The sequence below is a fragment of the Zophobas morio genome, unplaced genomic scaffold (genome assembly GCF_036711695.1).
Source record: "Zophobas morio isolate AGI-343-1 ecotype UQ-CSIRO unplaced genomic scaffold, CSIRO_AGI_Zmor_V1 ptg000030l, whole genome shotgun sequence".
NCBI lineage: Eukaryota > Metazoa > Arthropoda > Insecta > Coleoptera > Tenebrionidae > Zophobas > Zophobas morio.
In genome coordinates, this window is record NW_026972135.1 from 12,024,630 (window position 1) to 12,049,714 (window position 25,085).

General features: G+C 36.2%; 5 protein-coding genes across 8 annotated transcripts; all 5 read left to right on the top strand.

Moving 5' to 3' along the window:
- Positions 1–72: 72 nt before the first annotated feature.
- On the top strand, positions 73–8,537 carry LOC135138060 (uncharacterized). Of its 3 annotated transcripts, none has more exons than XM_064067903.1 (6): positions 73–98; positions 162–349; positions 400–568; positions 6,409–6,564; positions 6,616–6,769; positions 8,340–8,537. In XM_064067903.1, exons 2-5 carry the CDS (start codon positions 299–301, stop codon positions 6,702–6,704), a joined length of 465 nt encoding a protein of 154 aa, XP_063923973.1. In that variant the 5' UTR covers positions 73–98; positions 162–298; the 3' UTR covers positions 6,705–6,769; positions 8,340–8,537. The 3 variants fall into 3 exon arrangements, with proteins under 3 accessions (XP_063923973.1, XP_063923974.1, XP_063923975.1); XM_064067904.1 differs by having other exon boundaries at positions 79–218; positions 266–349; XM_064067905.1 differs by having other exon boundaries at positions 86–349; positions 6,685–6,769.
- Positions 8,538–8,966: 429 nt separating this feature from the next.
- On the top strand, positions 8,967–9,748 carry LOC135138059 (sodium/nucleoside cotransporter 2-like). The gene is given in 4 exon segments (XM_064067901.1): positions 8,967–9,147; positions 9,195–9,323; positions 9,326–9,375; positions 9,426–9,748. Coding segments are annotated over 4 exon segments (549 nt in total). The 5' UTR covers positions 8,967–8,975; the 3' UTR covers positions 9,624–9,748.
- Positions 9,749–12,967: 3,219 nt separating this feature from the next.
- LOC135138027 (sodium/nucleoside cotransporter 2-like) lies at positions 12,968–17,941 on the top strand. 2 transcript variants are annotated; one of them, XM_064067846.1, is made up of 11 exons: positions 12,968–13,146; positions 13,197–13,365; positions 13,418–13,583; positions 13,704–13,788; positions 16,338–16,535; positions 16,591–16,752; positions 16,802–16,895; positions 16,949–17,108; positions 17,158–17,303; positions 17,360–17,541; positions 17,593–17,941. In XM_064067846.1, the coding sequence occupies exons 1-11, from the start codon at positions 13,096–13,098 to the stop codon at positions 17,788–17,790; spliced, it is 1,611 nt and encodes a 536-aa protein (XP_063923916.1). In that variant the 5' UTR covers positions 12,968–13,095; the 3' UTR covers positions 17,791–17,941. The 2 variants fall into 2 exon arrangements, with proteins under 2 accessions (XP_063923916.1, XP_063923915.1); XM_064067845.1 differs by having other exon boundaries at positions 12,972–13,146; positions 13,635–13,788.
- Positions 17,942–18,095: 154 nt separating this feature from the next.
- On the top strand, positions 18,096–19,344 carry LOC135138028 (uncharacterized). Its single transcript, XM_064067847.1, has 4 exons — positions 18,096–18,477; positions 18,530–18,545; positions 18,590–18,769; positions 18,825–19,344. The coding sequence occupies exons 1-4, from the start codon at positions 18,439–18,441 to the stop codon at positions 19,319–19,321; spliced, it is 732 nt and encodes a 243-aa protein (XP_063923917.1). The 5' UTR covers positions 18,096–18,438; the 3' UTR covers positions 19,322–19,344.
- A 3,458-nt stretch (positions 19,345–22,802) lies between these two features.
- LOC135138792 (uncharacterized) lies at positions 22,803–25,085 on the top strand. The gene is made up of 4 exons (XM_064068810.1): positions 22,803–23,843; positions 23,895–23,910; positions 23,961–24,539; positions 24,592–25,085. The coding sequence occupies exons 1-4, from the start codon at positions 23,802–23,804 to the stop codon at positions 25,032–25,034; spliced, it is 1,080 nt and encodes a 359-aa protein (XP_063924880.1). The 5' UTR covers positions 22,803–23,801; the 3' UTR covers positions 25,035–25,085.

The following is a 25,085-nucleotide window of genomic DNA, read 5'->3' on the forward strand; positions in this document are numbered from 1 at the left end:
GTTTGTAAATTTTCCTTGTAGGAAAGTGTGTTTTTGTATTAAAGTATTAAATTATTCACCATAATTTTTCGTATTAATTCCAGAGACAGCTTAACTAAGTAGATTTCTTTTCATTTTAGATATTTAGTTGCAATAATTTTTTTGTTGAAATTACTTTTAAGGTACATCTTAATCAAGTTTAGTCAAGCAACTCATTCGTACCTAGCTAATCCTCAATTGTAGTCACTACCTCTTTTATGACAGTTTTACTGCCACTGCATTCTAGGTCAGTAATTCAATTTTACTTAGTTTTGTTACAATGCCTGAGAAAACAAGTCCTCATATTTCGACTGAAAATATCGATAACGCCGTAAGTACCTTTCTGAAACCTATTTCAGCATAAAATATTTTGTCTTATAGAATCGATATACTGACAACTTGGCTATCTCAGTGTACCCTCCTACACACAAAAAAGAAAAACCACCATCAAAATACAGAAAACTCATTAACTGGACTATCGGTTCAGCCGTTTTGGCAGCGATTTATGCTCATTTTATTTGGGCAACATGGTACTTTATAGAAAAAACAGGTGCAGATCAAGTATCCCTGTTAAAAATGCCCAATCAAATCCAATATAACCCAATCTAAGTTAGATTGAACCAGATTGTGTTTGATTGGGTTAATTGGGATCCAATTTGAACTTATATTGGATTTGATTGGGCAAACACAATTAAGGGCTTTGATTGGATTTGATTGTGAAAATTGGAAATAATTGTGTATTACCAATAAAAACATCTAAAAAGCAAAATGTGATGTAATAAATACAATTTAGGTTTGGAGTGTGCTAGAACGTGCAAATGGAACATTTTATTTTATTTTATCACTAACATTGATGTTCCTAATATAAATAATTTTGTTGCTTTCTTTTAGATTCCCAAAATGGCTTTGAGTTATCATTTACAATAAAATGCCGTAAAAGAAAATTAATTATTATGGAAATAAAACGCTTATTGAAACGATTATAACGAAAAATAAAATTATTTGAAAAAAGCACCCCCTTCACGAATTGTATAAGTTGTTAACATTTTATTACCCGAGAACAAGGCTCGAAAGAATTCTGAATCGATCACAAGAATATACATCTATATGCATATTCAAAAAAATTGCATAAATATGTTCTGCGTATTAGCAACCCCCATAAGGGGTTGACGGAGAACGTAACCACCCACTTCGATGAGAAGTCGTAAAGAAACACATTACGCAACCATTTTGCATCCTATGGCAACGATACGGACCGTAGGTGCCTCAATATTACGTTTAAACGACGGTCACAGTGTCGCCCAATCTGGCCCAATCAAATACAATCCCTAATTGGGGGCGCCCAATCAAATCCAATCTGCGAATAATTCGCACGCCAATCGCACAAAGAAGGTAAAAAATGACCACCACAATGGTCACGTGGTATGCAAGCAAACATATTATCACTATTATAGCGAACAATAAAACTTTTTTAAAAAACAACCCTTTCACGCGGGTTTAAGTGTTAATATTATCCGACAGGAGTATATTTTTGGGAAAAAATTCTGTGTTCGGCACGATAGGATTTATGACGATAAGCATACTCAAAAAAAATGCATAAATATTTTCTGCGTATTAGCAACCCCCATAAGGGGGTCGACGGAGAACGTAACCACCCACTTCGATGAGAAGTCGTAAAGAAACACATTACGCAACCATTTTGCATCCTACGGCAACGATACGGACCGTAGGTGCCTCAATATTACGTTTAAACGACGGTCACAGTGTCGCCCAATCTGGCCCAATCAAATACGGTACCGCGTCAATTCGTCGTGCACAATTCGTCGCGCGACAATTGATCGCAAACAACTGATCGCAGCGTCAATTGGTCGCAGCGACAACTGGTCGCAACGACAACTGGTCGCAGTCACAATTGATCGCAACACAATTTGTCGCAAGTACAACTGGTCGCATGCGACAATTGATCGCAGGCGAAAAATGATAGCGTTTATAGAGAAATAAGTAATTGTTAAGAATGAGGAAAATAAATTAATGTGCTATATTCTCAAAAATTTCATTATTTCTAAAAAAAGTGTTAAAATAAATACATACGAGTTCCATAAAAACGGTAACTATTAGGCTCATTTCCGACTAAACCAAAGTGCAAAAAAGTGAAAATATTGTAAAATATTTTTTTTAATGCTGACACATCTCTCGGTATGCTACTGTAATGTTCATTTGGATTATTCGTCTTATTGATTAGACGCTCAAGTAAGTGATTCAAGCTTTTCTTCTCACAAGTTTAAAGTTTGTCAATTAAACGAGTGAAAAAAATAGCTTTCAAAACGTGTTAGACGTCATTTTTCTTTAATAAAAAATGGTTTTAAAATTATTACAACTGTCAAATTAAAAAGTTATAGATAAATCGTGAAAAAACTCTCGTTACAGTTTTAAGTGAAAAAGTATTATTTTCATTACGTTTGTTAGTTTAAAAAATTAAATATATACCTATATTTTTTAATAAATTTGCTGCGTAAAAGGAATTTTTAGAAATAATTTTCTCGTCATTAATCGGTTGCAAAAGATCAAGAGGCACTCGAAGCAAGCCCTGACAAACTTATTAGCGGCGCCAGCGGAGATCTCCAATTGGCTGCGGTACCACCATGGACACTCGCGTAACCTCCTTTTCCAGAATTGTCAAAATGACATTGCCAAACTCAAAGCAATCATGAATTAAGCATTTCATTTTAAATTCTGTTAGTATCAAGTGGTACATGGTATTCGTATTTTGGGTTGCGTAAAAATAATTTTCAGAAATAATTTTCTCGTGACTAACCCTGTATATGTATTTTTTACACCCACATATGGTACAACTGAATTTTTCTTCAGTACAATACTAGTCACATAATAATAATTAAAAAATAAGTTTTTAGTTGCATAAGTACCTACATTTCTTAGATTTCCCGGTAACACAAAATTATTCTTGACGCTCTAACAAAAGTTTTTGCAATATATACATATTTACAATACACGTAAACCTTTCTCAAACCCTGTAAAAGATCCGTTGCAATTTACAAGGTATTAAAATAAGTATTATATATCCGTCCAGTGGAATTTATATTCGCTGCATATGGATACTCTAGATGTACTATTATTATTCTGTATCAAAATGTGTTAAAATTTAAAGGTTGTTAAAAATATGATTTTTTAAATAACTGTAATCTAGTTAAGAACAATAAACACTTGTTTTTATGTTGAGTACTTATTATAATGAAGCTAGTTCCTATAATATAATAGGTAAAATAAGAAACGAGATAAATAGAAACAATCTCTTAAAAAAAAATAACCAAAATGACAATTTATTAATAAAAAATCTTATGTAACAAGGTGTTTACGCTCGTATTTTTTAATTTTTAAAGTGCAACTACAAACTTCGTCACTTATCTATATTCAAATTGTTTTTAATTCGATATTTACACCTTACCTGGTTGCTAAATTTATTGCAACTTTAAATTCAGAATACAAAATATTTAGTTTTAATAAAAGAAAATAGTTCCCGATGAATTTTACCTTGCGATCAATTGACGCTGCGATAAATTTACGTACGATCTATTGTCGCTGCGATCAATTTACGTGCAATCAATTGTCGCTGCGATCAATTGTCGCCGCGATCAATTGTCGCGTGCGACCAATTGTGCTGCGACGAGTTGCTTGCGATCAATTGTCGCGCGATCAATTGTCGCGCGATCAATTGTTTGCGACCAGTTGTCGTAGAATCATCAAATACAATCCCAAATTGGGGGCGCCCAATCAAATCCAATCTGCAAATAATTCGCACGCCAATCGCAAAAAGAAGGTAAAAAATGACCACCACAATGGTCACGTGGTACGCAAGCAAACATATTATCACTATTATAGCGAACAATAAAACTTTTGTAAAAAACAACCCTTTTGCGCGGTTTTAAGTGTTAATACTGTACAATCGGAATATATTGTTGGGAAAAAATTCTGTGTTCCACACAATGAAATGTATAACTGTAATCATGATCAAAAAAGTTATATAAATATTTTATTTAAATTAGCAACCCCTGTAAGAGGGTTGACGCGGAACGTAACGACCCACTTTGATGAAAACGCTTAAAGGAGCACATAACACAACTGTTTTTTATTCTGTGGCAAAGATCCTGACCAGACGTAGCTCAAAATTGCATTTAAACGATGTTCACAGTGTCGCCCAATCTCGCCCAATCAAATACAATCTGAACCAATCTCGCCCAATCAAATCCAATCGGCGAATAATCCGGACGCCAATCGTCCAAAGAAGGTACACAATGACCACCAGAACGGTGATATGGTACCCAAGCAAACATATTATCACCATCTTAACGAACAATAAAACTTTTTTACAAAACAACCCTTTTACGCGGTTTTAAGTGTTAATACTGTACAATCGGAGTATATTGTTGGGAAAAAATTCTGTGTTCGACACAATGAAATGTATAACTGTAATCATGATTAAAAAAATTATATAAATATTTTGTATAAATTAGCAACCCCTGTAAGGGGGTTGACGCTGAACGTAACGACCCACTTTGATAAGAAAACGTAAAGGGACACATAACATAATTATTTTTTATTATACGGGAATGATCCTGACCAGACTTGGCTCAATATTGCGTTTAAACGACGTTCATAGTGTCGCCCAATCAAATACAATCTGCGAATAATCCGCACACCCATCTCACACAGATGGTACAGAATAACCACCAGGGTGGTAATCTGGTACGCAAGCAAGCATATTATCACCATTTTAACGAATAATAAAACTTTTTTAGAAAACAACCCTTTTACGCGGTTTTAAGGGTTAATACTGCACCACCGGAGTATACTATTGGAAAAAAATTCTGTGTTCGACACAATAAAATGTATAACCATAAACATGAAAAGTTATATAGATATTTTGTATAAATTAGCAACCCCTGTATGAGGGTTGACGCAGAACGTACTGACTCACTTCGATGAGAACTCGTGAAGAGACGCATAACACAACTGTTTTGTATTCTACGGCAATGATCCTGACCAGACGTGGGTCAAAATTACGTTTAAACGACGTTCACAATGTCATTAGTCAATTCAATTTTGAAACATTGTTTGTAATCCAGGTTCAGGTGGAATCGGGATTTTGGGTTGCCTATTTGAAAAACATAAATGGGTCATCTTAGCTGAATAACCCTGTATATGCAATAATTTTAAACACGGTATTCCCCACCCTGGTAATATCTAAATATAGAAAAAGCAAATTGAAAATCGAATGGGGCAAAACCTCCGTGAACCACCCTCGATACGAAGACACTCAGCCACCTCGTAAACAGGGTTGGAAAAACGTTCAAATAAAAACGACGTAAACACTTTCAGTTTCAATTAAAGGTAAAACCAACTTTTTGCTGGTTATCATTCATTCACTCATCGTTAGAGGTCAATGCGAAAGGTTATTTGTTATAGAAATAAATGGTTGACCTGAAAAGGACCGATTTTTGATAATGCTTCATCGTGATAGACTTTTTATTCTGACGGAAGTTTGGTCCTTGTCACAACGATTCCACTTTGTTTATTAGAATACAAATAAGAGCAACTTACAATGCTACTACCTCTTTCCAATACATGTCGAAAATGTTGCCCGTAACTAGCAATAAACGCTTCAGAACGTCGCAACATAAACGACCTAAAAAAAACACCGGGAATTCCATCAACTTTGGCGGCTGCCACTTTCACTCGTCGTGGAAGCTCTTTGATAGTTTCTGGACACGGTTGATTTTCATAAAATACATGTTTCATCCAAGCGACATCGGCCCACACATTTATTGAAAAGCGTCCTTCGCACATTATGTCAGTGGCATTGCCGTAGGAGGCAAAATGGTTACGTTATGTCTATGTGTTTCTTCACGAGTTCCCATTGAAGTGGCTGGTTACGTTCTCCGTCGACCCCCTTATGGGGGTTGCTAATGCGCAGACAATATTTATGCAATTTTTTTGAGTATGCTTTTCGTCATAAATCTTATCGTGTCCAACACAGAATTTTTTCCCAAAAATATACTCCTGTCGGATAATATTAACACTTAAACCCGCGTAAAAGGGTTGTTTTTTAAAAAAGGTTTATTGTTCGCTATAATAGTGATAATATGTTTGCTTGCGTACCACGTGACCATTGTGGTGGTCATTTTTTACCTTCTTTGTGCGATTGGCGTGCGAATTATTCGCAGATTGGATTTGATTGGGCGTACCCAATCTAATTTATATTGGGCGCACCCAATATAAGTTAGATTGGGCGATCTCCAAATTAATTTAGAATGGATTTGATTGGGCATTTTTAACAGGGATAGTACTTTTTTGTCATTTTTCGTGCTCTTGTAGAGTCTACACTTGATTCTACCACGTGCACTGGCTATGGATTTTGGATGATTGTCTTCATCTTTATAAATTTCGGGGTGGCTTATAAGTTTGTTCTAAAAAAGTATCTCATTCCACCTATAGAACGGTACATGTGGCCGCTTTGTTCAAAAAAGTACCGTAAGCAGCGATAATTTTTGTGCCTTTCCCATTTCGAATATTGCTTTTTAGATATGCTACCACCGGATTTCTTGCTTTACTTTTCGTGGCTATTCTTGTCTTCCTCATTGTTGACTCTAGTGATGACTGGTGGAGATTGATGCCTTTGACTGGACTCGTGATTTATGTTATTATCGGATTTTTACTTTCGCCTTATAAGCGACAGGTAAGCTAAAATTTTGTTCCATTTCTAATCCAAGGTAGCAAGATTAGTATATATTTAATATTTGATATTATTTAAACCTAAAATTTTACAATTTAATCTTATCAAAACTTAAATTTAATCCCGATTTTATGACACTTGTTCGTCGTTGTACTTCCTTGCTAATTTACTTATATTTGACATTTGAGATTAAAAGTAATTCCTTTTCGAATGTAGTACCCAAGGTGCCCCTTTTGGCGTTTCTCAATATTATTGTACATATGATAAAATGTAGATATATATAGTTAAAACAAAGCAAGTAGCCAATGATCAGAAGATTTTCCGATTAGAGTAGGCTTTGGAAATCTTTCATTTCCTCGATTGAGCCGATAAACCTTACAAATGTCAGTGTCAACAAATCGAGAATTAAAATCAAAATGGAAAGCCACGATACAATTGATTTAATGTTGGAATAGAGAATTTGAAATGGACTGTTTGCCGCCATGAAATCATTTATGAGTCAGAAATAAAACATAATCTTATTCGAGATGTTGGTCTTCTCATAGCAATATAGTTTAAATTCATTACAACGATTTTTAGAAATTTTATATTTTAATGAATTTACTTTAAAACTTATTTTATAAACATTTTGTAAATATTGTAATAGGGTCAATCGAACAATTGGTTGATTACTTTCAGTTTACTCTACGTTTCATGACCCCTAGAATACGAAAAAGTAGATCTCGCGTTTCCATCTGTCTGCCGTCAGTGTCGGTTTTTATTACACAGATAATCTCCAAAATGTTATCAAATTCTATATGTCGAGTTTATGGTTTTTTAGAGAAGTGCGGTGGTATTTCATGCAAAATATATTCCTTGATAGCAGAGTAGTTAACAGTCCACTGGTTTCTTTGATATTTCGACATGTATGGTTATTGTAAGACAACTTATTTAGAATTGCTCGTACAAAACGACTCCAAAATTTTCTTTTTAATTGTCGCATAAAAAAGGATTGTATCCGTCACGCAAAAAACTGATAACAATAACAATAAATTCGATAATACCACTGGGAATTTTTTTATCTGTGAAAAAGCGTATTAAATTATAATCACAGACTACGTGTAATGGTAATAAATAATTTTTAATCCTTTGGTCAATAATCTCAAAAAATATTTAAATGAAATTTTATCGTTCATTGACAACTTTACAACTTTAAGACCTACCAGCGCAAAAGATAATGCAACAAACGTTCCTTTCTAATTTGTGTTCACGTCACTCAATCTAGTAAAGTACTTTATTATATAGTACTTTACATTCTACTCAGTAAACATTTTACATGATATGTGTATCTTTTATTGATCTTGTTACATGATGGGAACTTTATAGTACTTATCAATACTACTGTTTCCCGGTATTTCCCGACGTTTGCAAGTTATGTGGTTGAACAACGTCTAAAAGAGTGCCCGGTGTATAGAGAATATTGCCAAAATTAAGTGCAACAAGGCTCCAATCCAATACTTTCAAAAACAGTAAAACAGTAAAATTAAATTTAATCTCTTGGTGTTTAATCTAACTTAAATTTCTATAACATTAGATCCCATGGACTACTGTATTATCAGGTCTCATAGCTCAATTCATTCTGGGTCTGCTCACGACCAGGTGGGATGTTGGACGCAACATCTTCAGTTGCGTAGGAGACAAAGTTGATACTTTCCTCAAATACGCTGCCAACGCTTCGGCTTTCGTTTATGGAAACGACTTGGTGCTAAATCAGGCTATTTTTGCCTTCAACGTGAGAAAACAAATTTTTTTCAAAGTAATAAATTTTCACTTGCGAAAAACAGCGCCGCAAATATTTTCTTAGGAATGGTGATTTGAAATTTTTTGGAATGAATAAATTTTACTTATAATTTTTTTAATAAAACCATATTTGGACCACATGACAGACTCGGAGATACATTCCATCATGACATCAGGTTTTGCGTCGGTGTCAGGTAATTAAGAAAAGTCTTTCTGTTGGAGAGTTTTTTAAGATTGTTGTATGCAGGGACGGTTTTGACCGCTTATATTTCCTTCGGGGCGACTCCGGCCCGTCTTATCACTTCTTGCGTCATGTCTGCGCCGGCTGCCTTGTGCTACAGTAAACTTATGTACCCTGAAGTGGAGGAGGTCCTCGTTAAGAGAGAAAATGTTAAAAAGATTAAAATATAAGAAAGATAAAAATATAAAGATGAAATTAAAAGGGTCAATATTTAGGGAATATGAATCCTTGTTGGACGCAGCTGTTAAAGGTGCTGGAGAAGCTGCGATGATAATACTTGGAGTAATCGCCGATCTGATATAATTTATAGCCACAATTTACTTCATTAATGGTGTTTAATCTTGGTTGGGAACATTAGTCGGTACGTTATTGTATATACATTTTCTTTTAATTACCAAAGAGCTGTAGGTTATACGGAGGAAGGAGAACTTTGGACCCTTGAAATTATCTTAGGAAAGGTTTTTATACCACTGACATACACCATGGGTGTTCAATGGGACGAGTGTGAAAAAGTCGGACGGTTAATTGGGGTAAAAACAACGTCAACGAATTTGTTGCTTTTCAAAAAATGGGTGAAATGGACTTGTCTGTAAGTACTTAAATATTTGATTTTTAATACCTGTCACTGCTTTGTTTCAGCCCAAGAATAAGATTATAGCCACTTATTCTAATTGTGGATTTGCCAATCCTGGTTCTGTTGGTATTATGTTGTCGACTTTGGGTGCTTTTATACCCAACAAAAGAGAAGATTTGACCAGATTAGTCTTTCGAGCTTTGCTGGGTGGATGTTTTGTATGCTTTATGACGGCATGCATTTCAGGTCTATGGACACCCTAAAACATATTATATTTTCGTTTTAATTGAACTCTAACTATGAACAAAATTTACTTTTTATAAAAAGTGAATATAAACGACAATAGTGATGTTTTTTAAAAAAATTAAAATAAAAAACTTAAATAACACTTTTAAAGTTGTGCTTTCCACTTTTCGTTTTTTTGTGCCAAAACCGAGTTACGTTTTTCCCGAAAGACAGGGAATTTTTTCAATTTTAAAATTGATTCATGTATTTTTTATTTACCTCATAATGTAAATGTTGTACAGAATTTTATATAATCTTAATTAGTATTTTTTTAATAAATGTATATTTACAATGTTAATTTTTGTTTTTTAATGTAGGAAATAGTGACGCAAACGACAAACAAAAAAATGAGCATAAATAGTCACCTGCCCTCAGAATTTTTTTAATATAAATTGGTTTTATTCACAAGATTTTTTTATAAGAAGTAGTTTAAAAACCCCTGCAAAGACGGCCAGAAAGAGTTTTCTCATAAAAACCCGTCCCCAAAGGTGCATCTTTGGGGTGGGGTATTGCACAGGTTTGGGTTCTATCTTGGTTGCTAACATTAGTTTTCTAATCCGTTTTTAAGTATAAAGTTTCTTAAAGACCATCAGATTGTCCGTAGATGCAATTTGCACTAGTGATTCAAGAAATCTGTAGATAAGTAGCTCGCCACATATTTTTCAACAGTTTGTGGTTTGTATGTAATTATTAGTGATAAGCAAGACAAAAAGTGTTGCCTTGGTGGTTGCCGACTTATACGGCCACGAAGGCGGTTCAGTAAAGGCGGGCTGGAAATAAATGTGCTCTCTCGGGAATAAACCCCTAGCGTGGGGTCGTCAAAACAGTCTCGCGGACAAGCTTCCACTTGTGCGTGGAGACCCGTAAGGTGGGATGAAGTAATCCTGGAACTTGAGCCCCCCTTGGTGCAGTTTCGTCACCATGGCTGGGCAACACGCCTCTTTGGCCTGGATTTCCACCAAAACGGGAGGTCGAGACTAACCCATCTCAGATCAATCGGCTGCGTTCGGGTCAGATCGCCGGCAGGGTGAGTCCTTGGGGAAAATATAGACTGAGCACGAGTAGCCTCATTTGTTGAGGCTGCGTACTGCAGGATGAGCTTCACTGGGGGCTATATTCTTCTGCTAGCCCTGGCGTCGAAGTTCGATGACCCTCTATTAGATTCCGTTGTGGGTAGGGACATAGAAAGATGAATTGAATTCAAAATCCAAGTTATGGATAATAAAACAACTAAACCCACTGAGGAAGTGCCTGCGAGTGCACCTGAAATTAAAAACCCAGCCACCTCCTAGACGGAAGCGAATCTAGGGGACTGAGGTAAAGAGGCGCAGAAAGGCTCGTTTGCAAGTGGAGCAGATAAACCGGGATGAACCCCAAGGGCAGAGGGCAGACTACAATATCCAATCCTAAACGACCCGGGGGAAAAAACCTCAGGGTCAAAAAAGAGGGTGCTGCCTTCAACTACCACACCTCCGATAACACAAAAGCAAAAGAGGATGAGGAGGCAGGAAACCACCTCTAAAGAACATAGCTACAGGGAGGTAGCTACAAGTGATCTCCGTGTAGCTGTGATTGATGTCCAGCATCCACTTGGTATGCTGACTGCTGACCAGATGGAGATGGTACAAAATGGCCTGATGGGGGCACTGGACAGTCAACTTGAACAATGCCTGGCATCGGGAAGGCAAGCAGCCACTTTCAGGGGTATCAGTACACAGGGGAAATTCTAAGGGTAACCTGTGAAAAAGAGATCTCTCTGGAATGGCTAAATCAAACAGTGAGCTCTCTAACACCCTTGTGGGAAGCCGCACAACTTAACGTGGCCTTGGCTGAGATACCAAGGTTGATGAGGACGACCCTGTGGATATCGGAACTACCGGTGGATGCAGAGATCGTACTTCGCCGCCTGGAGATTCAGAACCGATGGGCTCGCGTTAAAAAATGCCTTCTTTTCCATCACGAGGCCAAACCCGAGGCTGCCTCGCCAGGTAACCTCTTTGTGTTTGGTCTTGGGATGGATGAGGCCAAAACGAGGCATCGACTCAGGAAGGGCAGAACCCAATGGAAGAGGCAGAAACCCCAAGGGATGAAGCCTCTACCAGCAGGGGCGGACCCGCCTGAGACATAAGCCACGTGTCTCCGAAGACAGATATGAGATTTTTGGTTGCAGCGATGGCGCTGCACCAGATACATTATATGCAGATTTGGACATGCATATGGATAAGATGTGCAAATTTGCGAATTTTGTTTTTATATTTTAGCGATTTATTTTTCGCCTTCTTGCGGCCCTCCACAGAGCACATTAGCATTTAGTTATCAAAATTTTGAGATAACGTCAATTTAAAGTAGGGGAAAGTGGCGATACTTCGACAGTGGGGTACATCAATTTTTTTTTTAATTCATTCCATCTAATGAAAAAAATACCGACCATCACCTTCCAACGCTCCATCTTAGATTGCGAGATGGGTGGTTTACAAACTGAGCCACGCTATCTGTAAACGATTGCTTACTGTGTGTCTGAAGAAGAGGGTGGATTAAAAAATAAACAAATCTGATAATAATAAACAAGATCAAGGTAGATTCATAAACCACAAGTACGGGAGTGTATTATTTCATACAATTTTCGTAATGTTAAAATGAGTGAACAAATTTTGGTTAGCGTTTTACCATCGCCAAGATTTCTAATACACATGCAAAATTTGACAATAGTCGTGCCAAATAAAAATCGACACAGATAGAGAGAGAGAGAGACAGAAACGAAAGACCACTTTTATTATAGACTATGTCGAGAAAACATGAAAGTGCCAAGTCGCCCGATGAACTCCTTATAGCTTAAGTTCGGGAATTAAAATCTACCCAAGCATCCATTTTCCCCTACACTCAGATTCAGAGCATCTAATATATAACAATTTTAATTTGGGAAACGCATCATATAATTTCTCGGCAATTCTAGGAAAGTGGTTAAGTTATCATTACTCAAAATTTACATATTTTTCTGCGCAGAAAGTGAAAAAAATCTTAAATAAATAACAAACAATAAATTGCATATTAAAGACGAAACAAAGTCTCTACACCATTTCACAGATTTATGATATTTTTAAAGAATTAAAGGATGAAACATAAGACAAATAATAGTCACATTAAAAGGTTTTTTTTGTTTGTAAATTTTCCTTGTAGAAGAGTGTGTTCTTGTATTAAAGTATTCAAATTATTCACCATAATTTTTCGTCTTACTTCCAGAGACAACTTAACTAAGTATATTTCTTTTCATTTTAGATATTTAGTTGCGACAATTTTTTTGTTGAAGTTACTTTTAAAGTATCTCTTAATCAAGTTTAGTCAACAACTCATTCGTACTTAATCCTCAATTGTAGTCACTATCTCTATTATGACAGTTTTACTGCCACTGCATTCTAGGACAGTAATCCAAATTTACTTATTTTTGTTACAATGCCTGAGAAAACAAGTCCTCATATTTTGACGGAAAATAACAGTAATGCCGTAAGTACGTTTCTGAAACCTATTTCAGCATAAAATATTTTGTCTTATAGAATGGATATACTGACAACTTGGCTATCTCAGGGTACCCTCCTACACACAAAAAAGAAAAACCACCATCAAAATACAGAAAACTCGTCAACTGGACTATCGGTTCAGCTGTTTTGGCAGCGATTTATGCTCATTTTATTTGGGCAACATGGTACTTTATAGAAAAAACAGGTGCAAATCAAGTGTAGTACTTTTATTTTTGTAATTTTTCGTGCTTTTGTAGAGGCTACACTTGATTCTACCACGTGCACTGGCTATGGATTTTGGATGATTGTCTTCATCTTTATAAATTTCGGGGTGGCTTATAAGTTTGTTCTAAAAAAGTACCTCATTGCACCTATAGAACGGTACATGTGGAAACCTTGTGCCGCTTTGTTCAAAAAAGTACCGTAAGTAGCGATAATTTTTGTGCCTTTTCCATTTCGAATATTGCTTTTTAGATATGCTACCACCGGATTTCTTGCTTTAATTTTTGTGGCTATTCTTGTGTTCCTCATTGTTGACTCTAGTGACGACTGGTGGAGATTGATGCCTTTGACTGGACTCGTGATTTATGTTATTATGGGATTTTTACTTTCGCCTTATAAGCGACAGGTAAGCTAAAATTTTGTTCCATTTCTAATCCAAGGTAGCAAGATTAGTATTTAATATTTGATATTATTTAAACCTAAAATTTTACAATTTAATCTTATCAAAACTTAAATTTAATCCCGATTTTATGACACTTGTTCGTCGTTGTACTTCCTTGCTAATTTACTTATGTTTGACATTTGAGATTAAAAGTAATTCCTTTTCGAATGTAGTACCCAAGATGCCCCTTTAGGCGTTTCTCAATACTATTGTACATATGATAAAATGTAGATATATATAGTTAAAACAAAGCAAGCAGCCAATGATCAAAAGATTTTCCGATTAGAGTAGGCTTTGGAAATCTTTCATTTCCTCGATTGAGCCGATAAACCTTACAAATGTCAGTGTTAACAAATCGAAAATTAAAATCAAAATGAAAAGCCACGATTCAATTGATTTAATGTTGGAATAGAGAATTTGAAATGGACTGTTTGCCGCCATGAAATCATTTATGAGTCAGAAATCAAACATAATCTTATTCGAAATGTTGGTCTTCTCATAGCAATATAGTTTAAATTCATTACAACGATTTTTAGAAATTTTATATTTTAATGAATTTACTTTAAAACTTATTTTATAAACATTTTGTAAATATTGTAATAGGGTCAATCGAACAAATAGTTGATTACTTTCAGTTTACTCTACGTTTCATGACCCCTAGAATACGAAAATGTAGATCTCGCGTTTCCATCTGTCTGCCGTCTGTGTCGGTTTTTATTAGACAGATAATCTCCAAAATGTTGTCAAATTCTATATGTTGAGTTTATGGTTTTTTAGAGAAGTGCGGTGGTATTTCATGCAAAATATATTCCTTGATAGCAGAGTAGAGTAAATTTTATAAAATAGCATACTCTTGTATTTGTTTTATTGGATACAAATTTGTGGCATTGTACATCGGGGGCGAGGGAAGTCCTGTCGAAATACCTTTCGACCAATTTTTTATTATTATTTTCTTTCCATTAAAATAGTTGTATTTACGATGGAAGTATCTATTCCGGCTCCCAAATTGCTGTGTCTCAATTAAATCTAAAGCACTGGAGATATAAGACTATTCCTGGAAAGATTTTTTATGTTGCTGACTTGTAACACTCCACCGGTCATAATGTGACGAAAGTATTTCAAAATACGAGCTCGTCGTGAATGTGCTTTGCGTTTTAGAGTGGGAGTAGATGTGAGCCCCCGCTCAGCGTCTTTCCTCACCTGACCCGAGTGAGGGCGAGCAGAAATCGGTTTTCATTTTGTGGGAAAATATGCGTTCTGTTTTTTCGTTTTATAGCAACAATTTCTAATTTACAACGTCGCAATTTTATATACAAAGTTACGAAACATTGAACTTGCTGCCCCCGTTTGAATTTTTCGAAGGCATCGCTTAATTGCTGAGTTACAAACGCTTCATTTAAGCCAGATTTAATGTGATTTTGTGAATTTTTATTGCAACAGTTACTTATCAGGTTTAAAAAATTCGAACGGTGGCAAAATGCCACATCGTTTGGCAACACTCAGTTAAATTTTCAACTATTTTTAAGCAATAATAAATCAGTCATTCGAAAAATCATAACCCATTGCACGGGCTACTTTCCGTGTGGGTAAAACCTCCTCGTAAGACAGCTTATTTAGAATTGCTCGTACAAAACGACTCGAAAAAATTATTTTTAATTGTCACATAAAAAAGGATTGTAACCGTTACGCAAAAAACTGATAACAATAATAATAATTTCCATAAACCACTGGGAATTTTGTTTATCTGTGAAAAGGCGTATAATAATAATCACAGACTACGTGTAATGGTAATACATAATTTTTTCTACTCACTATATAGAAAATGTGATTTTCTTCCCTCATTTAAGGGCACAAAATGTCACTTTACCTCCCTGTCAAAAATGACGTTTATAAATTTATAAACTTACTACTTCTAAAACGCCTGGACGGATACAATTATTATCTGAAGCACTACTTTCATCCAAATCCTCCATTTTTCCAAAATTAAAGCGTTTCAGGTTGAGGCCCGACGCGTAGCGCGAGTTTGCTCCCTTGATATATAAATAACTATTTAATCCTTTGGTCAATAATCTCAAAAAATGTCACTCAAAATATTTAAATGAAATTTTATCGTTCATTGACAACTATACAACTTTAAGACACACTACCGCAAAAGATAACGCAATTCTAATTTATGTTCACGCCACTCAATTTAGTAAAGTACTTTATTATATAGTACTTTACATTCTACTTAGTGAACATTTTACATGATATGTATATCTTTTATTGATCTTGTTACATGATGGGAACTTTATACTATTTATCAATACTACTGTTTCCCGGTATTTCCCGACGTTTGCAAGTTATGTGGTTGAACAACGTCTAAAAGAGTGTCCGGTGTATAAAGACTATTGCCATAATTAAGTGCAACAAGGTTCCAATACTTTCAAAAACAGTAACAGTAAAACAGTAAAACAGTAAAATTAAATTTAATCTCTTGGTGTTTAATCTAACTTAAAGTTTTATAACATTAGATCCCATGGACTACTGTATTATCAGGTCTCATCGCTCAATTCATTCTGGGTCTGCTCACGATCAGGTGGGACGTTGGACGCAACATCTTCAGTTGCATAGGAGACAAAGTTGATACTTTCCTCAAGTACGCCGTCAACGCTTCGGCTTTCGTTTATGGAGACGACTTGGTGCTAAATCAGGCTATTTTTGCCTTCAACGTGAGAAAACAAATTTTTTTCAAAGTAATAAATTTTCTCTTGAGAAAAATTTTAGGCTCTTGCTGCCATCTATATAATGAGTTTTACCATAAATATTCTGTACTATTGTGGGGTAATGCAAAGTGTCGTTCTTAACATAGGAATCTTCCTTCAGTGGCTTTTAGGAACACCGATCTGCGAAAGCGTGAACAGCGCTGCAAATATTTTCTTAGGAATGGTGATTTGAAATTTTTTTGAATCAATAAATTTTACCTTCGTGATTCTAGAGCGAATCGCCTTTTTTAATAAAACCATATTTGGACCACATGACAGACTCGGAGATACATTCCATCATGACATCAGGTTTTGCGTCGGTGTCAGGTAATTAAGAAAAGTCTTTCTGTTGGAGAGTTCTTTAAGGTTGTTGGATTTAGGGACGGTTTTGGCCGCTTATATTTCCTTCGGGGCGACTCCGGCCCATCTTATCACTTCTTGCGTCATGTCTGCGCCGGCTGCCTTGTGCTACAGTAAACTTATGTACCCTGAAGTGGAAGAGGTCCTCATCAAGAGAGAAAATATTAAAAGGATTAAAATGTAAGCAAGAAAAATATATAAAGATAAAATTAAAAGGGTGAATATTTAGGGAATATGAATCCTTGTTGGACGCAGCTATTAAAGGTGCTGGAGAAGCTGCGATGATAATACTTGGAATAATCGCCAATCTGATATCATTTATAGCCACCATTTACTTCTTTAATGGTATTTTAACTTGGTTGGGAACATTAGTCGGTACGTTATTGTAAGTAAATATATACATTTTTTTTTAATTTACCGAAGATTTTTAGGTTATACGGAGGAAGGAGAACTTTGGACCCTTGAAATTATCTTAGGAAAGGTTTTTATACCACTGACGTACACCATGGGTGTTCAATGGGAAGAGTGTGAAAAAGTTGGACAGTTGATTGGAGTGAAAACCATCGTTAACGAATTTGTTGCTTTTCAAAAAATGGGTGAAATGGACTTGTCTGTAAGTTCTTTAATATTTGATTTTTAAAATCTGGTCACCCCTTTGTTTCAGCCTAGGAGTAAGATCATAGCTACTTATTCTATTTGTGGGTTTGCCAATCCTGGTTCTGTTGGTATTTTATTGTCTACTTTGGGTGCTTTTATGCCCAACAAACGGGAAAATTTGACTAGATTGGCATTTCGATCTTTTTTGGGTGGATGTTTTGTGTGTTTTATGACGGCATGCATTGCTGGTCTGTTAACACCCTAAAACCTGAAACTGAATATTATCTAAGAACAAAAAGTATTTTTTTTTTTGTAAATTTTGTTTGTTAACGTTTTTATTAACGCTAGAAATTAAAAATACTCACTTAAATTATTATCATTGTTATTATATAATTAATAAATTCTAATGAACTGTTTCTCTTTCGTATTTTGGACTTATGTCATGTTAATCGAATCTGGATTTAAATCTCACAGTGTAATGTCGTGCCCAAACTGTTTTTCTTCCCTTGGTTGCTTCGCACGCTCGATTATGAATACATTCCTTCATTTTTTTTTACAATACAACAAAGGGGTTCTAGTTTGTTCGAGCCACAATCCCTTCTTTGATTTCGCTAGAATCCCAAATCCATTTTCGACGTCACACTTGTAACCTCTCGCGTGACCCTGATTAGGTACCCTGACGGCGGCGAGCAGTCTACCTTAAAATAATTTTTTTATGTTTGAATTCGCTTCTTCGTAGTTTGCATTTCGATATTCACAATTTCTCCACGAAGAAATTTTACTTCAAACAAAAATCCGCTGAATGTTTGCACGATTATAGGGAATTTCGTACCGCCACAACAATGAGTAATAATCCTTGAATAAGTGCAACAGACATTTGACCGTCGCATTTCTCTGCACAAACGTACACAACATGTCCACGATATCACTTCTGTTAATTTTTTTCTTACAAGTAAGTATCATCATCCAAAATATAAATCCACTCAAGTAATCCCACGTTTCAGATGTTTTCTACGAAAGGTAAGTCTATCGCATAAAATTATCAACACACTAAGTGATTGCAGTACTGAGCGTTGACCCCAACGACCACCACGTCAAGTTCGAAAGACGCAACCTAAACCTGGACGATTTAGGCGCCCAAATATCACGAACAGTTCACGAAAATCTTAGACCTGTTCGCGAGATGGAGTTCCGGTTTAGAATGAAATTAGGAAAACAGGGTACGACCGTTGCCACATTTCCAGGTAGTACTTGTACTACTTCACCTGAACTACTTATCAGTAAAGTATGTGTTTACAGATAGACAGTACATTTTTCGTGAAGGCGTTATGTATGAATGCGACGGTACTATTGTAGAAACGGACGGTTCTTGTTCTGGTACTTTACGTAAACCGGCATTCGGCAGAAAAGAAGATTTCTGTTACGCCACTGTTAGTGCAGTTGTTGATAACTGGTACTGCATTACGACCGGCGGTGGTGTCAACTTTGTTTATAGCAATGGGAAGGGTAAATGTGAAAGTACGGATGGCAGGCCTACGCTGTTGGTATCTGCGAAGGACTACAAGGCGCTGTGCGAAAGTAGAGCGTATCCTGTTACTTATAAATATTTTACCGAGGAGTTGGACGATCATGGTTCTGATGTGCATTGTTCCGACGAGCGGCCTTACGTGTGTACTTTAACGGAAGAAGAAAATTCCAGTCTTATGCGCTCGACAGGGTCGACTTTTGAGAAATATAGTTTTATTTTGTTGGCGACATTACTGCACATGCTGTTTTTAAGGATCGTTTTCGTTTAAAATAAAATTATGAAAAGGCAAAAGCGGGAATCTGTGTGAATATGTTTTTTTAGATTATCTGGTAAAATGACGGCTAATATGCGAAGGTCGCAACGTACCAAATAAAATTTAGGATGGTGTGGTGACCAGATTTGAATTAAAAATTTGCGCTGAAAAAAATTTTTTTTGTAGGTAGAGGGTTGGTAGTGAAGTTTACTTGTCTGGTAGAGTGTAAATCTGTTTTATTGTTTGTAAACTCACAGATCATGTTAGGATTTTAATCGTTAACTGGTTCTAACACAAGTTTAAACGTCAGAGATTTGTTCAGATAAAGTACTTGCTAAGAGATTTCATGAAATTCACCTAGTCAGGACTGACTGTTTGTTTACCAAGTTATAAATAAGGTTTCTGGATGCTTATACTTAAGTGTTACATTATAACACTTCTTAATTTTTCACACACGATTGTTAATAGTTCATTTACGACAGTTAAAATTAACTTAACATTATTCCACTCTAGGTACGGAGATTTAAAAAATTCTCCCCTTAGGCAGTTATTATCATTATATCATCATCACATCACCGAGATATTTTTCTCGTAACGTTGAAAATTACATCACCGAGAAGCTTTTCTCGCAAGGCCTGATGCATTTTGTGTTTATTTACATTTTGACAACAGTGAGTATGACCGTCAACTGGACATTGTTAATATGTTTGCCCATTATTTTTCCTCGATTTTTGACTCACCTGAAACCAACGAATTGCAAGGTAATACATATGTTAGTAATAGCAGCAACTTGCCGTTCCATATCCAGATTTTTGATGACGATGTGCTTGCAGCTATCAGTAAAATAAAAAACACTTGTTCTGCTGGCATCGACCAAATCCCTTCTTTTCTGATAAAAGACTGTTCAGCTGCCTTTCTTAAACCTTTGTGTTATTTGTTTAACCTAAGCCTTAATAATTCTTGCTTCCCCAATGTGTGGAAGATCGCTAAAATTGTACCAGTATACAAATCAGGAGATATATCCGATGTGCGCAGTTACCGCCCCATTTCAATTTTATCCTGCTTCTCCAAAGTTTATGAAAGTATTTTATATCGACAAATTTATTTCAATATTAAGGAACTAATTTCTATACACCAGCATGGCTTTTCTTTAGGAAGATCAACTCATACGAACTTAATGTGTATGTCGCAAATAATATCAGATACGCTAGATCACAGTGGCCAGCTTGACGTTATATAATATACGGATCTGTCGAAAGCTTTCGACAAAATTAATCACCAAATTTTGCTTTGTAAGTTGTCTGCTATGGGTTTCTCTGATTGCTTAATAAAACTATTTTATTCTTATCTGTCTTCGAGGGTAAATTGTGTTGTGTATAATGGTTTTAAGTCTAATTCTTATGCTTCAGTCTCAGGTGTCCCGCAGGGTTCCATACTCGGACCACTTTGTTTCATAATTTACTTAAATGATGTTGTGGATATCATCCAGAACTCCCAAATTCTTATTTATGCAGATGACATCAAAATATTTCATAAAATTGGCAACGTGGATGACTGCATAATGCTCCAAAATGACATTAACAAACTAAAGGATTGGTGTTTACTGAATAAACTGCCATTGAATATTGATAAATGCAAGGTTGTTTCCTTCACGCTGTCTTACAATCCTTGTCAATTTGATTATAATATTGGTAATAGTATTCTTCAGCGAACTACAAATATAAAAGATCTTGGTGTGCATTATGACTCGAAATTTTCTTTTAAAGAACATGTCACTAACATTGTAGGTACGGCTGGTAAGATGTTTGGGTTTATTGTACGAAATTGTAAAGGTTTTAATAACGTGTTACCCTTAATTCAACTTTTTAATTCACTGGTGAGATCTAGGCTAGAATATTGCTCCACGGCTTGGTTCCCATATTATAATTATCAGATAAGGCTGCTAGAGAACGTTCAAAGGAAATTTTTAAAGTATTTATATTTCAAGGATGAAGGAGTGTGGCCAGTTAGAAATTACCCACATGCAGTATTATTAGAGCGATACAAACTTAATACATTGCAGTGCAGAAGAGTTGTCAGCGCACTTATTTTCTTGCATAAACTTCTGAATAATAAAATTGACTGTGGTGAGCTTCTTTCTGGCCTAAAATTTTATGTGCCGAGATTAAATAATCGGTACTCAGTAACGCTTTATTCCAGTACACCACGCACAAATATTGGTAGAAGAGCTCCACTATATGTGATCAGCATGTATACGAACAAAATGGAGAGAAATAGCGATTGTGATATCTTCAACTGCTCGACCAGAGAACTGAAAACTGCAATCTGTGACAAGCTAAATTTATGAAAGATGTAACTGTCAATTTCTGCTTATGTTAAATGTAATTGTGATAGGAAAGATTTGGGAATATTTTGCCAATTATTATTAGTTAGACTAAAATTGTGTTATGTTTTGCTGAAATTGTCCTGTAACTGGAAAATATTCTGTAGGACAATTAAATATTTATTTATTTATTTATTTATTTATTTATTTATTTATCATATGTTTGTTTGGGATGAGCTGGGAACAGTCACGATATAACCTCTCAAAGCTAATTATTTTCAGTAACCAATCACTTGGAGAGTGTCACATAATTTAATACGATGTAAATGCTTTGTTTCATGCGTTGATAAAGTGTGGCATAATTTAACATCAGGTAAATTCTTTGTTTTGGCAGCGGCCATGTTGAATGAGTACTTTCAAACCGAGCACATGTTTGAACTGTAAAATTTCGCTGAACAAACGCCACAGGATGAATCGCGTTTCTAAATCGCATATTTTTGACGTATTGTTTTAGAACGACGTATTTGTCGGACGGCATTTTGGACCTCCAGACTGTTTTGTTATGTTTTTTATTTATGTGTTTGTTTGGGGGAATGTAAAACGATGGCGCACGATGCAGCTGAATAACTTCACTTTTAAAATTTTACCAATAACTCGAATGGATGTTAAAGATGTTAAACTTTTTTAGTTTTGCAATTTTTCACCTTTTTTTTGTTTTATAAATTTTGATAGTTGTTTCATGTAAATATTTTGTTGATTAATGCTTCCATAATAAAATTGTCTGATGTCCAATTTTAATCGCAGATAATTCTTTGCTGTTTAAAATTTCACGAGAGTGTATGGCGAATTTAAATGTGTATTGCCTTTTGAAACTTTAACACTTGTTCGATTGTAGTTTAAGATCAGAATAACAAAAATTTAACATTTAAATGGAATTGAGGTAAAAAACACAGAAACACGTGGCAGAAGCGGAGTGCGCGGTTTCTTGTCGAGCTGGTGGTCGCGCCATCTGCACAAGGGATGCAGGCCTAGGATAGAAATCAGGGGCGGTCGGAATGACGTGACGGTTTGTTCGTCTAGGCACGTTTCTTCGTGATAGAGGGGTGCTGGGAGGCAGTGCTTGCGATACAATAGAATCACCGTCGGGGGTAGGAGAACAGGCACGACCAGGAGCCCCAAACCCCGTTTGAGCTACAACGAACGCCCCCTAAGGGTAATTCTGCTGTGCTCTAGGAAGGAAATTGAAATAGTCCGACCACCACACTCTTGTAGCGTTCTGATGCCGCTGTCGATGTGCTGCATACAAGTTTTCATTAAAATTTTGTTCTCTTGTGACTATTTTAAATTTGCCGCCACACGCCCGTAATAAATAATAAATGCATCCAGTTACTTTACTGCAGATTTTTTCTGTGATTTTATTAAATGTGTGAAATTCAAATGTTTGCATTGATTGAGAACGTTTAATTTGATTTCATTCCAAGTTAGGCAAGTTTTTTTTGTAGCTGAGCATTAAGCGGTGTCTTCAACCGGCACAACTTAGTCGCAGCTTTTTTTTTGTCATTGGAGGATTAAATAATTCTGTGGCCTCCATATATTATGTGTTATATTTAGCGGTACTTCTCCAATCTTGGGGTCCAGCACTTACATATGAACGCATTTCGCCACAAAAAAAAAACACACACACACACACAACGTAGGTTCCATTTTGTTAGACGATCACAGTCAAGGCCAAATTTTTTTAATGTTTAAATTTTTCGAGGGCTTTCAAAATTTTTTTTACATGTCAATTGAAATGGGGATGTTTGGGTTATCGCAATGGACATTATCAAGAACCGATATTTTTATATTTGCCAAAATGTGAAAAGAAAATATGAAAATATTGAAAACCCACATTCGTAAAAAGTGAGTGTGAAACGACTTAAGATAACTGGAACGAGACACTAAACATGTTTAAAGCAAAATGCAACGAATAAGGACGTAATGTACAGCACACATTTTATCGCACAAAAATTATTTCGATATTTTTAACGCAATCGTCTGACCTTCGTGGCAAAAGCTCGTAAAGATTTGCGATCGCCCATTTTCGATTTTTGTTACGTTTATACAGCGCATATAAAAGCCACAATTACCATTCGAACGGTGTACTTCTGCAGTGCCACTCCTACTGCTACAATGGAATTCTCACGAGTACTTCTCTTAACAGTTTTCTATTCTGTAAGTACATTCAACAAAACATAGTTCACTTTATCAATCTGTTGTTTACAGTTCACTTGCGCTGGAGGTAAGATTACATAGTACGGCAAGATCACCTACACACAACTCTTTTTGTAGCCAGCAACAATGACTGGAACGATTGGACCCAAAACTTAAACTGGGAAAAACAACAACATGTTAGTTTGTACAATCAGAGGAAGACCGTATCTCAACGAGTCCAGCAGCATTCAGCAGGCATTAGTCCATATGTGAGCAACTCCGCTAACTATTACAATCCACCCCATACCTTCGACCCACATCCTACCTTCGACCCACGCCCTACCTACGACCCACGCCCTACCTACGACCCACGCCCTACCTTCGACCCACACCCTACTTTCGACTCACGCCCTACCTTCGACCCACGCCCTACCTTCGAGCCACACCCTAGCTTCTACTCACACCGTACCTTCTACCCACGCCGTACCTTCAACCCACGCCATACCTTCTACGAAACCGAATTCAACAAAAACACACCGGAAGTCCACCCTCAGTTTAGTAACAGAGTTGGTGGTCTCCACAATTTAGACAATTTGGACAATTTTGGAGGTACCATTGGTCAGCAGGTGTATGCCAGTTTGAGACCAGTGCGTGAAATGGAAGCTAAACTCAAGATAAAATTCGGAAAAAATGGTACCACAATCACCACGTTTAAAGGTCCGCTTGAAAATATACGCAGGTTCTTGATTTTTACATTAGATATTTCCAGATAAACAATTTATTGTCAGCGATGGGGTCTTTTACGATTGCGACGGTACCATTTCCGAAGAGGACGGTTTCTGCTCTGGTAGTTTATGCAAATCGTCTTTCGAAACCCCGAGAGACTTCTGTTACGCAAATATCAACACAATTATTAACGATTGGTACTGCATTTCGCCCGGTGCCGGTGCCAAATCCGGAATTATTAATGGAAAGGGCTACTGCAATGCTTCCGAGGACAACCCCGCTCTGTTTATTTCGGCGGAAGATTACAGAAATTTGTGTGATGACGTTAGGTATCCTGTAACTTACAAATACTTCGGTACTGATCCTATAGGAGACCACAGTTCTGACGTAATCTGCTCCAGTGGTATTCCTTACACGTGTACTTACACGACAGAGAGAAATTCCGATCTTGGTATTTCCGGGCCCTTTAACTTCGTGCTCAATTAAACACACTTTGTTATAAAAAAGTTTAATGTATCGTTACACTGCAGCAATAAA